Source organism: Staurois parvus, unplaced genomic scaffold (assembly GCF_062004578.1).
Source record: "Staurois parvus isolate SC_StPar_1 unplaced genomic scaffold, SC_StPar_1.0 ptg000172l, whole genome shotgun sequence".
NCBI lineage: Eukaryota > Metazoa > Chordata > Amphibia > Anura > Ranidae > Staurois > Staurois parvus.
This window is the reverse complement of record NW_028317968.1, coordinates 5,271,797-5,284,425: the sequence shown is the minus strand read 5'-3', so window position 1 is coordinate 5,284,425 and position 12,629 is coordinate 5,271,797. Positions and strand designations below refer to the sequence as shown.

Sequence of the window (12,629 nt, the reverse complement as noted above, 5' to 3'; positions counted from 1 at the left end):
TCTTTGCGTGGGTTATGGAGCCCTTGGCTCAGGCTTTGTGGATGTCCCCCAAGGTTCAGGGTATACAGGTGGGCACTATTACTGAGAAAGTGGCTCTATAAGCAGATGATATGGTGTTTTTTCTCCATGATCCGGGTCCACCCCTTAAGGCAGGCTTGGCCCTGATTTCTGAGTTCTCACCATTATCGGGACTAAGGGTTAACTGGAATAAATCTAAAATTCTCCCTATAGACCAGAGTGCTAAAACTTTGATTGATCCTGACATCCCCTTGCAGTGGGCCTCCACTTTGAAATATTTGGGTATTGTGGTTTCACCGAACCCCTTAGATTTCAATTTATTCCCGTTACTCTTGAGGGCAAAGCAATGTATGGCATCATGGACTAACCTTCCACTCTCCCTCATAGGTAAGATTAACTTAGTCAAAATTAAACTCCTTCCCTCCTTCCTCTATGTACTCCAACATACTCCGGTCTGGTTTCCATGGAAATATTTCAAACAATTTGATGCAGCAGTAGTCCCTTTCCTGTGGGATTCGAGGCAGCCAAGGTTTAAACTAAGGGTGCTACAGGGACCCTGGACTGAGGGGGGATTGGCCTGCCCTGATCTATATTCTTATTTGCTTGCGGTGTTGCTCTCTCATGCACACAACTGGATAGTGGCTGATGAGACCAATGCTGCTGTGGTATGGGAGGCAGCTTTTATGGGCTCTTATGAAGCCCTCCGTAACCTGTTATATAGGGGTCCTGCCACACCTCTTCCTATTACTATGGCTATGAGAGCGGTCCTTAGGTTCTGGTGGTTGTTATGGCTGAATCCCTCTTTTAAAAAATTCTTTCATTTCCCTGACCCTCAGGTCTGGGCATCGAAAAATGTTAAGTATGTTCAGCAGATCTGTGAGGGTGGTACGCTCAGAACATGTGATTCCTTAAAAGCTCAATATGCTCTCCCCAACTCCTACTTTTTTAGATACATTCAACTACGTCATGCTTTTCATTTACAATTTCAGGGTAGTCCACTACAGTTTCTGGAGTCGGGGTGTGAGTCCATGCTGTGGGATGAGTCCCTGAGGAAACCCCTCTCCTCTATTAACAAAGCCTTGCAACCCTCGGTTCATATTGGTCTGGAGCATGTTTTTGCACAATGGTGAGTGGAGGTGCCTGACTTGGACTCTGGGGATTGGGAGGAGATATGGGAGCATACTGTGCAGCAATTGGTTTCTACTCATGACCGATTGATTCAGTTTAAGATTCTACATAGAATATATTATACTCCTCAGAGGCTGCACCGGATGTTTTCAGCACACCATTCTAGATGTTGGTATTTCCTTATGGATCCAGCAACATTTTTACATATCTTCTGGAGCTGCCCTGTTATCCAGAGGTACTGGACAAATGTAGTTGACAATATATCCTCTATAACCACGGTTTTAGTACTACTATCTATTGAGGTTTGTCTGTTGGGTTTGATTCAGGCCTTGGCTATTTCTCGCACCATGAGAACCTTGATTGGTTTCTTGCTTTTTTATGCTTGCAAAGCGATACTCTTATAGTGGAAGTCCCCTCATGCTCCTACATCCAGTTTCTGGAAACAGCTGGTTAATACAGTTCTCCCTCTATATAAATATACTTATGAATGTAGGGGGTGTCCCGCTAAATTTCGGTGTGGCATATCTGGATTGACTCTTTCAAATCGATCCCTTCCAGCTCTCATTAGGATTGAGTGATAGTTCTCTACCTCTTGTCGCAGAATTTTTTGCTCGGTGTGGGTTGTCAGTGATCTTCTTTTGTGGGAATTTTCTTCTGCCATATCTAGCCCTGTGATATCATTGGGTGCAGTTGTTGTCTGTTTGTTGTTGTTCACCTTAACCGTGTGTTATGTTTCTCCTTTTGTTTTTTTGTTAATATTTGTGATTTGATCAAGCCTGGGTATGCCCATTAGGCTTTGATTTCTATTCTTCACTTTATAAGTCAATAAAAAGAATTTAAAAAAAAACAACAAAACTGTAAGTCAGTTATCTTCACAGTTACAATATATTTTCATTTACCTGGGAAAAGAGTGTATCACAGGCTGCATTTAAACCAAATCCCACCGCAACTCCAAACACTGAGGTATACTGATGGGGATGAGAAGAAGAATTATATAGGACTTTGTTTCCAGAAATCAATATCATATAATCTTGTTTAAAGGATTTTCACATACTGTATAAAATTATATGAAATGTACTAAAACACATAATTAAAACCTTGCTAAAGAGAAAGGCATATATAGCAGGCTATACTCACTGCTACTGCTAACATGATTGCATCCAGCTGTAATTTTCCAATATGTCCAACAAACATGGCAGTTATGACGATTGGCACAGTATCCATCAAATTTATAATGACCTTTAAAATAAATAGCAACATCAAGAATAAATGACATTACATGCAGCAGCTTCTAATGGGAATTTATGTTCTTAATTTTTCACCTTTGTGCTACACAGAAAACTTTATACATATATATATATATATATATATACACACACACACACACGGATTAGACAAAATAAAGGAAACACCGCTGTGTGATGAGACACCTAGCTAACAGGTGGGAAGCGTCACTTGCGCCATTCACTGTGTGCTGCTAGTAATATGGAGTCATGTCAGAGCTTACTGAGCTTCAAAGAGGGCAAATTGTTGGTACCTTTTGGATGGTGCCTCTGTAAAGGAAGTTGCTAATTTATTTGCAGTGTTGCAAGGTACAGTATCAAAGGTTATGAAGGCTTATACAGTTTCCGGGAAAATATTGTCTAAGCATAAGCGCAGTCAACATGGTCAACTGACCGAAAGAGACAAAAGGACATTGTGCAGGATTATGACCCGGAATAAGAAAACAACTGCTGCAAAAGTGACTGCAGAGCTCAATCTCAGTCTTCACGGCACAGCAAATAAATTGGCAACTTCAGTTACAGAGGCACCAGCTAAGTGGCACCAATAATTTTCTCTCTTTGAAGCTCAGTAAGCTGACACAACTCATCACACAGCGGGAGCAAAAGAATGTTACATCGCTTACACTTTCACTGCAAAGCATGTCAATTTCACACCTGCGGATCTTGTTTTTTCTCATTTTTTTGTCTAGCCACTGTATTCTGTCTATATACTATAGTTCATCCAAAAAGTTATTCGTATCTTTCGGTTGTCCCTTTTTTTCCGACTCCTGTATGAGTGTCAAGCCATCAATAGCCATGTTTTTAATTAAATAGACTACCGTACTTGTTTTCCTTGAGATAAGGACAGTGGCAGAGATGTCTGCATACACTCTGCCAACTGCCTGGTCCATGTTTGTCTGATATTTTAAAGTATTTCTAAAGCCCAAATCTTTTTTTTATCTTGCTATTTTTTTTCTTTTCTTTTCTTGTGCAAAACAGTTGCACATGTAATACAAATAAATAAGTACAGTTTTCAATCAATTTGGATGAACGAAAGGTAAACAGTTGCTTCCAAATAGGGAATATACAAGGGGCACTCAAGTAAAACCAAGACTTTTGAGCTTATATAATAAAAGAACAAATTTCAAGGAGTTGAAACTGCATTTACTTTTTGACATACTCCCCTGCTACAGTTATACACTTATCCCAGGGTTCAACTAATGCCTTCAAAGCTTTGGCATAGAAAGATTTGTCTGTACACCTGAACCATCCTAGGATAACCTGCTTCACTTCATTTGCAATTTCACGAGAAGTTATGTGTCGATTATCCAGGATCAGATGTTCCACACACTGAATTTTCACAGCTATAACTGCTGTGGGCTGGAAACCACCATGGCTGGAATCCTCACTGACGGATGTATGTCCATCTCGGAAATGTTTACAGCATTCAAATGTCTTACTGCGGCTGAGTGTCTCATCACCATATTGTGCTTGAAGTCTTTTGTAGGTATCTATGGCTTTTATGCTATCATTCACAAGAAACATTATCACCACATGCTGTTCCATGGATGCACTAACACTGTTGTCTGCAATTTTGATTCTCTGGACTGGCCCGCAACATATGCACCGCCTATCAGTAATAGGACATACTTGCCACTTACTACTGTGTGTAGTACCATCACGCTAGCATCCCTTTTTATACCTGTAAATTTAAAAGTCCCAGTTTGACTTCAACGTCCTTCGTATGTTATCCCTGCACAAACAATGATCAAACTGTGATATTTAATCAACATTAGTGTGGTGTAGGCTACTGCCATCACCTTCAAACTATGGAATAAAAAAATTAACCTCTTTTTTGGGACTTTCAAGGCACATATAAGTACAAATTATGAAAATAGTAAGATAAATTTTATTATATAAAATCACACAACAAAGAATAGGCGGTCAAATATTTTTACATCAGTCATAGATCACATTCAGTACAATTTTGGAAACAGAGTTCAAGTTATCAGTAATTGGGCACCAATGACTTGAACTCTGTTTCCAGAATTGTATTGAATGTGATCTATGACTGATGTAAAAATATTTGACCGCCTATTCTTTGTTGTGTGATTTTATATTTTTTTTATAATAAAATTTATCTTACTATTTTTATAATTTCTACTTATATGTGCCTTGAAAGTCCCAAAAAAAGAGGGTTAATTTTTTATTCTATAGGTACGGTAAAAAGGAGAGTTTTGCTCTTTCAGGCATTACTCATTGTATGTTCACTGTCTAGCCACAAGTTGGGGGCAAAAGGGTAACTAGTATTTGCTTAGCTGCAAGAGAATAAGTTGGAACATCCAGCTGACAAAGCTTTCTGAAAGGGCTGTGTAAATCTCCGAAATATGGGGTTTATTTACTAAAGCTGGAGAGTTCAAAATCTGGTGCATCTCTGCATAGAAACCAATCAGCTTCCAGGTTTTATTGTCAAAGCTTAATTGAACAAGCTGAAGTTATAAGCTGATTGGCTACTATGCACCAGATTCAGAGTGCACCAGTTTTAGTAAATCAACCCCTATGCGTTTTCATTGAGCTTGAAAGAGAACGATGTAAAGAAAATGAGCAATTGTGACAATACAGTAAAAAAAAAAACCTGTTGTGTATTCCTACTATATTCAGAGTTGTATATTGCATGGTTTTAGACTTCAAAGAGAAAGAAGAATTGGGAGTATAACAGCCAAGACAATTCGGGTGATGTAGGAAAGCTTGGCATCATCCTTTTTTAGCAGCTATATGACTCAGTTCATAAACAGCTAAAAAGTTAAGCAGTAAGGTGCTTGTATCCTATATTCATTCTATTTGATATTACCAAGTGTGGTGAAACTGATGAGCATGACAACTTAACAGTTAAAGGATATAACATAATGAGGTTATAAAAAAACATAAATCATCATAATAAAATATTCAAAGACTTACCAGAGGCCCTGCAAATGATAACAGCATCTTGAGTTCAAAGCCATTTTCTTGAAAATAATGCTTTACCCTCTGTGAGATGGTACTACAACAACCAAGGCACCAATGTTTAAACATGCTGGCCCAAGACAGTATTTACTTCACTGGATCATCCTTGGAATTATATATCCTATTCCTAAATCCAGAATGATGGAAATAAGCAGTACAGCTCCCAGAACGGTGTCAACTCTCACACGGCATTGCTATGGAGGCAAGTCTGCACACTGCGCAAGTAACACATCAGCAAAGAGGAAGGGATTATAGATTGTTCTGTGACAGAACTGGTTTATTTGCAGTTGCACCCTCATTGCATTGTTCAGCAAGAACACAGATTTTCATTTGGACACTGGCCAAGTACAAAAAACTTGACTTTCTAGCTTTTCTGTTTATAATAATGTCCAATTTTATTACTATAGTTACAAAGTATATGTTTTCATAGTGAAGAGATTAACACATGAAATTAGATCCATAACATCCTGTTTAACCGTTTCAATACCGTGCAATTTTACACCTTCCTGCCCAGGCCATTTTTCAGGTTTCAGCGCTCTCACACTTTGAATGACAATTGCGCGGTCATACAACACTGTACCCAAACTAAAATTTTATCATTTTCTTCACACAACTAGAGCTTTCTTTTGGTGGTATTTAATCACCGCTGGGGTTTTCATTTTTTGCTAAATTAACAAAAAAAGACCAAAAATTTTGAAAAAAAAACACATTTTTCTTTGTTTCTGTTATAAAAGTTTACAAATAATTAATTGTTCTTCATAAATTTAGGCCGAGATGTATTCTGCTACATGTCTTTGGTGAAAATAACCCAAATTAGGATGTATTTTTTAGTTTGTAGGAAGGTTATAGAGTTCACAAACTATGGTATATATCTGAATATTGATCAATCCTGATGTACTGACAGCCAATCTAATTTCTTGAGGTCCAAGAATGTCAGAACAGTACAGATATCCCACAAATGACCCCTTTTTGCAGAGTAGACAGTCCGACGTACTTCATAAGAGGCATGGCGAGTTTTTTGAAGTTGTATTTTTTTGTCATAATTTTTCGGAAAATTAAAAAATTAAAAAAATTATTTTCACTATTTTTTTTTTTACATACTGTCACCAGTGCAGTACAGCGTCATCATATAACTGGCATGGTGGTTAACAGGGACACTGACTGGTGACAGTATGAAAAAAAAATATATATATATTTCTTTTTAATTTTTTTTATTTTTTTATTATATTTAATTTTTTATTACATTTTTTTTAAGATTTTTTTTCATATTTTACTATGACCAAAGTAGTACAATGTTACCATAGTAACATTGTACTACTTTGGGGAAGTGATCAGTATTTTTTTTTTTTTTTTTTACACAATTTGCTTATAGCAAAGAATTACTTTGCTATAAGCAAGCATTTACCTGAATGAAATCGATTCATTCAGCTTTTTTTTTTTCTTTTTTTTTTGTGCTTAGCTGTGATTTGGTCACAGCTAATCACATGACATGTGCATGTGATTAGCTGTGACCATTCACAGCTAGGCACTAGTATACAATGGATGGCATCATGAATGAAGCCATCCATTGTATACAACTGTCATGTGACCTGCTGTGATTGGTCACAGCAGGTCACATGGTACCAGCAACGGGAACCGGTACTCGGATCTGTCATCGGCCGTGTCCGAGGTGCACGGCCGGTGACAGATCGCACTGCTGCGCCGCTCTGCATTAGTGCAAACGGCGCATGTGCGGGAGCACGCCAAATGGCGTGCACCCGGAGTGAAGAGACACATCTGAAGCCGCCAAACGGCCATTGGCCGGGCGGCTAATGGTTAATGTTGGGGTCTTCATTAATTCAATTAAAGTATAACTAGAAGCAAAATATTTTCTTTAGCTTTGGACAGAGTGGAGAGGTATTAGAACACCTGTCATGGTTTTATTGCTGTCTGTGATCCCATTATGGAGATTCACCCTCCTGATTTGTCCCGTTTACTATTAGAATTGAAAGTGCAAGTAAAAGTAAAATCTAAAATTTTGGGATGTCCTCTTAAAAGTAATAGAGGGGAAATCTTCTAATGGCGGCACTAGTTATGGTGGCCTGGGGGTCCCCAAAGGATTCCATTCATTTGCAGGAATTTCCTCTCATTTCCTGTTTTAGCTATGGGACAGGAACCGAAGGTAAATCTCCCCAATAGGGCACAGATGGCAAAAAATAAACCAACAGGGTTTATAACCTCTCTTAATCTATCCAAAATTAAAGAAAAAGTTTGCCTATAGTTCTACTTTACTTTTAAAGAAATGAAATGTTCAGTGTTCACAACACTGCAGAGATATCCACAGACTTTAGAACTAGGTAAATCTCAACTAAGCTCTCAGTATATAATAATGTAATTCAGTGTATGTCAGGCGGCATATATACACTGCTCAAAAAAATTAAAGGAACACTTTGAAAACACATCAGATCTCAATGGGGAAAAACATCATGCTGGATATCTATACTGATATGGACTGGGTAATGTGTTAGGAACGTAAGGATGCCCCAGCATTTCATTTAAAACGAAAAGTATCACCCTTGAGAGGACTGAATTCAAAGACTAGTCCATTTTGCTGAAATGTCATTGCAGAAGCTCAAAATGGTACTCTGTATTTTGTATGGCCCCCACATGCTTGTATGCATGCCCCTAATGAGATGACGGATGGTGCCCCTAATAAGACATTCACACCAGTGGCCTGCTGGAGGTCATTTTATAGGGCTCTGGCAGTGCTCATCCTGTTCCTGCTTGCAAAAAGGAGCAGATACCAGTCCTGGTAATGGGTTAAGGACGTTCTACAGCCCTGTCCAGCTCTCCTAGAGTAACTGCCTGTTTCACGCAAAGGTGCACCAACATGTGTGTTTACATTGGTACGTGTGCATCTTTAAAAGTGCATGCATTATATTTTTAAAAGATGAAAAGGTGAACTTATCCTTTAAATTAGCTGACAGATTTGCTTTAATGGATGCACACAACTGGGGAATATTCTGTTTACCAATATTCTGTTTGTAAGGATTTTTTCCAAATCTAAAATGTGTTGAAAAGCAGATACATTTTTTTTTGCACGCCATTTTTTGTTTTTCTTGCTGCTGCTGTGACCTAAAGGGCTCGTTCACACTTGACTGTTTTACCAACACTTGCCAAATGCCCCTATAGCATTTGGCAAGCGTTAATCCAGCGTTTTTTTAACTCTCCGCAAACGCCGAATGCGCGGTTTAGCGAAGGTTGCTAGGTGTTTGCCGAGCGTTAAAAACGCCCCACAAATGCCTATAATGAAGTTTGAATGGTGTTACCGCTCCACAAATGCCCCGCAACCGCGTCGCAAATGCGTTTGCGGAGCGGCACCATAGACTAGAATAGGAGGCTTCAATGCCTCCTGACTCGACCAGAGGCGTCCGTTTTGCCGCAACGTGATGCTATTAGAACAGCACCATGTGCTGCAATGTGCAGAATTGTCCGAGGCGTTTGGGAAGCGATAAAAACGCTTCCCAAACACCTCTCTGCCACCTGCACACAACGCTAGTGTGAATGTAGCCAAAGATCGACTTCCAGCATTTCTTTGAACCTATTTTTTGTTTATTATTATGTGAAAGCTGACTAATGATTGTGCATGAACCGTTTCAAAATTATTCTACATTTTTATCACTAAATATTGCTGGGAAATGTTTGGTTGGAAAATTTTTAAGACTAGTAATTTCATTTTATTACTTTGCTTTACGCTCTCACAACCAGAGGACCTTTGCATCCATGCTCCCTCAAGCTTGACAGCTTTTCTGTTTCAATATTTTTTATTGGCAATTACATGTACAAATTATACAAACATAGCATCCATGATTTTATCAGTAGGTAGTTTAAATAGTAACTTTACTTTTGTTTAGAATAAAAAACATTCCCCTTTGGGTGATCTATTTACATTGCAAGGGTTGCTACCTTTTGTTATTCGGAAGGAATAGCTGTTTGTCCGTGTCCATGTGCGGAGTGAATGTTTATAGGAGTGGTTTTATAATGATCAACTAGCTGCTGCATCTGCAGGGCTCTAATGAGGAAATTGGCAGGGTCTGCATTCCTTTAGGCGTGATTTCCCTTTGGGAGTATCTCACCAAAAATGATATTTTTGTTGCACGGGATGCCAAAAATATGACTTGTATCTTAGTGCCGACTTCTGGGAAAATCAATAAGCCAATCACACAAGAAGGAAATGACATTTCTGGGGGCTGGTCTGTACACCATTGCCTCCATGTAGCCATATTGTATTGCATTTAACAGGAATTTACAATGCTGCAGATTGAAAAGGAAAGGTAATTTTTAATAACACTCAATTACAATATGAGTTTAGTCGCCATTGTACACACTATATTATTTTTTTTTGGGGGGGGTTTGTTTGCCAATTTTTTCCCATGAAAGTGGAGTTGCCCTTTACATGCAAAAGGCATTTCATATACAACATCATTTTTTGTACTGAGGTCTGGTTTGATATTTCTTATATAAATAGCTATGCCATACACGTTTTATGCAGGTTGAGTGCTCACCAAAATGATATACAGTACTCTAATGAACATGTTTCTTTAATCAGGTGTATATGATAATGCAGGTAAATGCAGAAGGTCGAATAGAGAAAGAAAAGGAAGAGAGAGAAAAAGCTGGAAGAAGAAAAGGAAGAGAAGAGAGATAGAAAGCTGGAAGAAGAATATCAGCACATGTGGGTAATCAGTTATGTTCCGTGTCAATCTCCCCTGCCGCTTCTTGGAGCTTCGCTAATTATCTGTCTGCTGAAATATAACTTATCCAAGGGTCGCCAGATCTTTCAAATAAATGTAGTTTATCATTCAATGTGGCTGATTTTTTTTTATTCACCATTTGCCATGACATTTTAGTATTCACTAATGAAAAGGGACCAAAAGTAATTAGACAATTGAATCAAAAGCTGTTTCATGGCCAGGTGTGGGCTACTCCGTTATTTCTTCATCAATTAAGCAGGTAAAAGGTCTGGAGTTGATTCTAAGTGTGGTATTTGCATTTGGAACCTATTGCTGTGAACCTACATCATGCGTTCAAAAGAGCTGTCCATACAAGTGAAACAGGCCATTGTAAGGCTTCAAAAACTAAACAAATCCATCAGAGAAATAGCAGCAACATTAGGAGGGGCCAAATCAACAGTCTGGTACATTCTGAGGAAAGAGGAACACATTGGTGAGCTCTGCAACATAAAAAGGCATGGATGTCCACAGAAGACAACAGTGGTGGATGATCACAGGATCCTCTCTATGGTAAAGAAAAACCCATTAACAACATACAGAGAAGTGAAGAACACTCTCCAGGAGGTGGGCGTATCATTGTCAAAGTCTACAATCAAGAGAAGACTTCACAAGAGCAAATACAGAGGTTTCACCACAAGGTGCAAACCATTCATAAGCTTGAAGAATAGAAAAGCCAGATTAGACTTAAACAAAAAGATCTAAAAAAGAAAGACCAGTTCTGGAAAAGCATTCTTTGGATGGATGCAACAAAATTAATCTGTACCAGAATGACAGGAAGAAAAAAGTGTGACGAAGGCTTTGAACAGCTCATGATCCAAAGCACACAACGTCATCTGTAAAACATGGTGGAGACAGTGTGATGGCATGGGCATGTGTGGCTTCCAGTGGCACTGGGTCATTGGTGTTTATTGACATTGGTCATATCGATAGAAGACAGAAGCAGCCGGATGAATGTTTAGAGATATACTGTCAGCCCAGATTCAGCCAAATGCAGCAAAATTGATTGGACGGCGCTTCACAGTACAGACGGACAATGATCCAAAACACACTGCAAAAGCAACCCAGGACCTTTTGAAAAAAAAAGTGGAATATTCTGCAATGGCCGAAGCAATCACCTGATCTCAACCCAATTGAGCATGCATTTCACTTGCTGAATGCAAAACTAAATGCAGAAAGACCCACAAAAACCTAAAGACAGCTGCAGTTAGAGCCTGGTGAAGCGTCAGAAAGGAGGAAATCCATGGGAGGAATGTCCATGGGTTCCAGACTTCAGGCAGTCATTGTCCGTAAAGGATTCTCAACAAAATATTAAAAATGAACATTTTATTTATGATTATATTCATTTGTCCAATTACATTTGAGCCCCTGAAAATGGAGGGACTGTGTATAAAAATGGTTGCAGTTCCTAAAATCTGTACCTGATATTTATGTTCAACCCCTTGAATTAAAGTCACAATGCTGGGGACATGGAGTTAGCATGAGCTAGCACAGAACAGCGACGACGGCTGAACGCATATATGTGGCAGCACCGTGTTTAAGCCCACAACTGTGCTGCCACATCTACACCATATTGCCAAAAGTATTTGGACACCTGCCTTTACACGCACATGAACATGGCATCCCAGTTAATGAAAGGAGCCTCATCCTGTGTTAGGACGCACTCACTCACTCACTCACTCACTCACAAACAGTATATACTGTATGTGTATGGCTGGCAGTAACAGGTCAGGGTTTATTTCATTGTCTGCATCCCGTTAGCAAGATTTCTCTTTACTTCCTCTCTCAGACACAGAAAAAGTAAGGTTTCTTCACAGAAAGTGGATTTGCCTTTCCTCCTCCTCCTCCCCCATCTACATTTGGATTGTATTTTTTTTTTTGGAGGAGCAGGTACCTAGTTTTAACATTGCCTAGGTGATCCAACCAGCAGCTGGGTGACAGTCACTGATCTGTGCAGAGCAGACCTGAAAACTGAGCGATCAGCGGACTCTGATCACTCTTGGTGTAGTCAGTGGGGGACAGCTGCAGCATCAGATCGATGCTGCAGCCACTTAGGTGAGTATGGATTTTTTCTTTTTTTTAACACACACTTCTCTTTGAGAGTCAGTTCACACTACCACGACTTGGGATCCCACTTGTCACATGACATGTGTAATCCAATGTTAGTCAAAGAGAGCTGTCTTAAATAGCACTACTAAAGTCACTCCGACTTTCGAAAAAGGTTCCTGTACTCCTTCAAGGCGATATCTATCTGACTTGTGTCCATAGACTTTAATGGAAGTCGCCTCCCAGCCCCAATCCTCATCTATATTGATGTGATTTGGGTCCGACATTAGCAACAAAGTTGTACTCAAGTCGTCAGCAAATTTGCAGGAACTCACGCGACTTTCAGGTTGCAGCAGTGTGAACCGAGCCTTAACCAGCTTCCCACCGCCCCAAAGCAGAACTA

At 39.3% G+C, this 12,629-nt stretch overlaps 2 protein-coding genes across 3 annotated transcripts in view; one reads left to right on the top strand and one right to left on the bottom strand.

Annotated features, from left to right (window-relative positions):
- Window positions 1-5,635, bottom strand: part of LOC149462616 (multidrug and toxin extrusion protein 2-like) — a 70,392-nt gene extending 64,757 nt beyond the window's left edge. For both annotated transcript variants that reach the window (XM_089676615.1, XM_089676616.1), the window contains exons 1-3: window positions 5,367-5,635; window positions 2,284-2,385; window positions 2,046-2,114 (exon numbers count right to left, since the gene is read on the bottom strand). In XM_089676615.1, the coding sequence (XP_089532741.1) occupies window positions 2,046-2,114; window positions 2,284-2,385; window positions 5,367-5,480 (285 nt within the window). In that variant the 5' untranslated portion in view covers window positions 5,481-5,635. The remainder of the gene's footprint in view (window positions 1-2,045; window positions 2,115-2,283; window positions 2,386-5,366) is intronic.
- Window positions 1-10,256, top strand: part of ALDH3A2 (aldehyde dehydrogenase 3 family member A2) — a 132,242-nt gene extending 121,986 nt beyond the window's left edge. The window contains exon 11 of the mRNA XM_089676617.1: window positions 10,000-10,256. Within this exon, the coding sequence (XP_089532743.1) occupies window positions 10,000-10,098 (99 nt within the window). The 3' untranslated portion in view covers window positions 10,099-10,256. The remainder of the gene's footprint in view (window positions 1-9,999) is intronic.
- The last annotated feature ends 2,373 nt before the right edge of the window (window positions 10,257-12,629 follow it).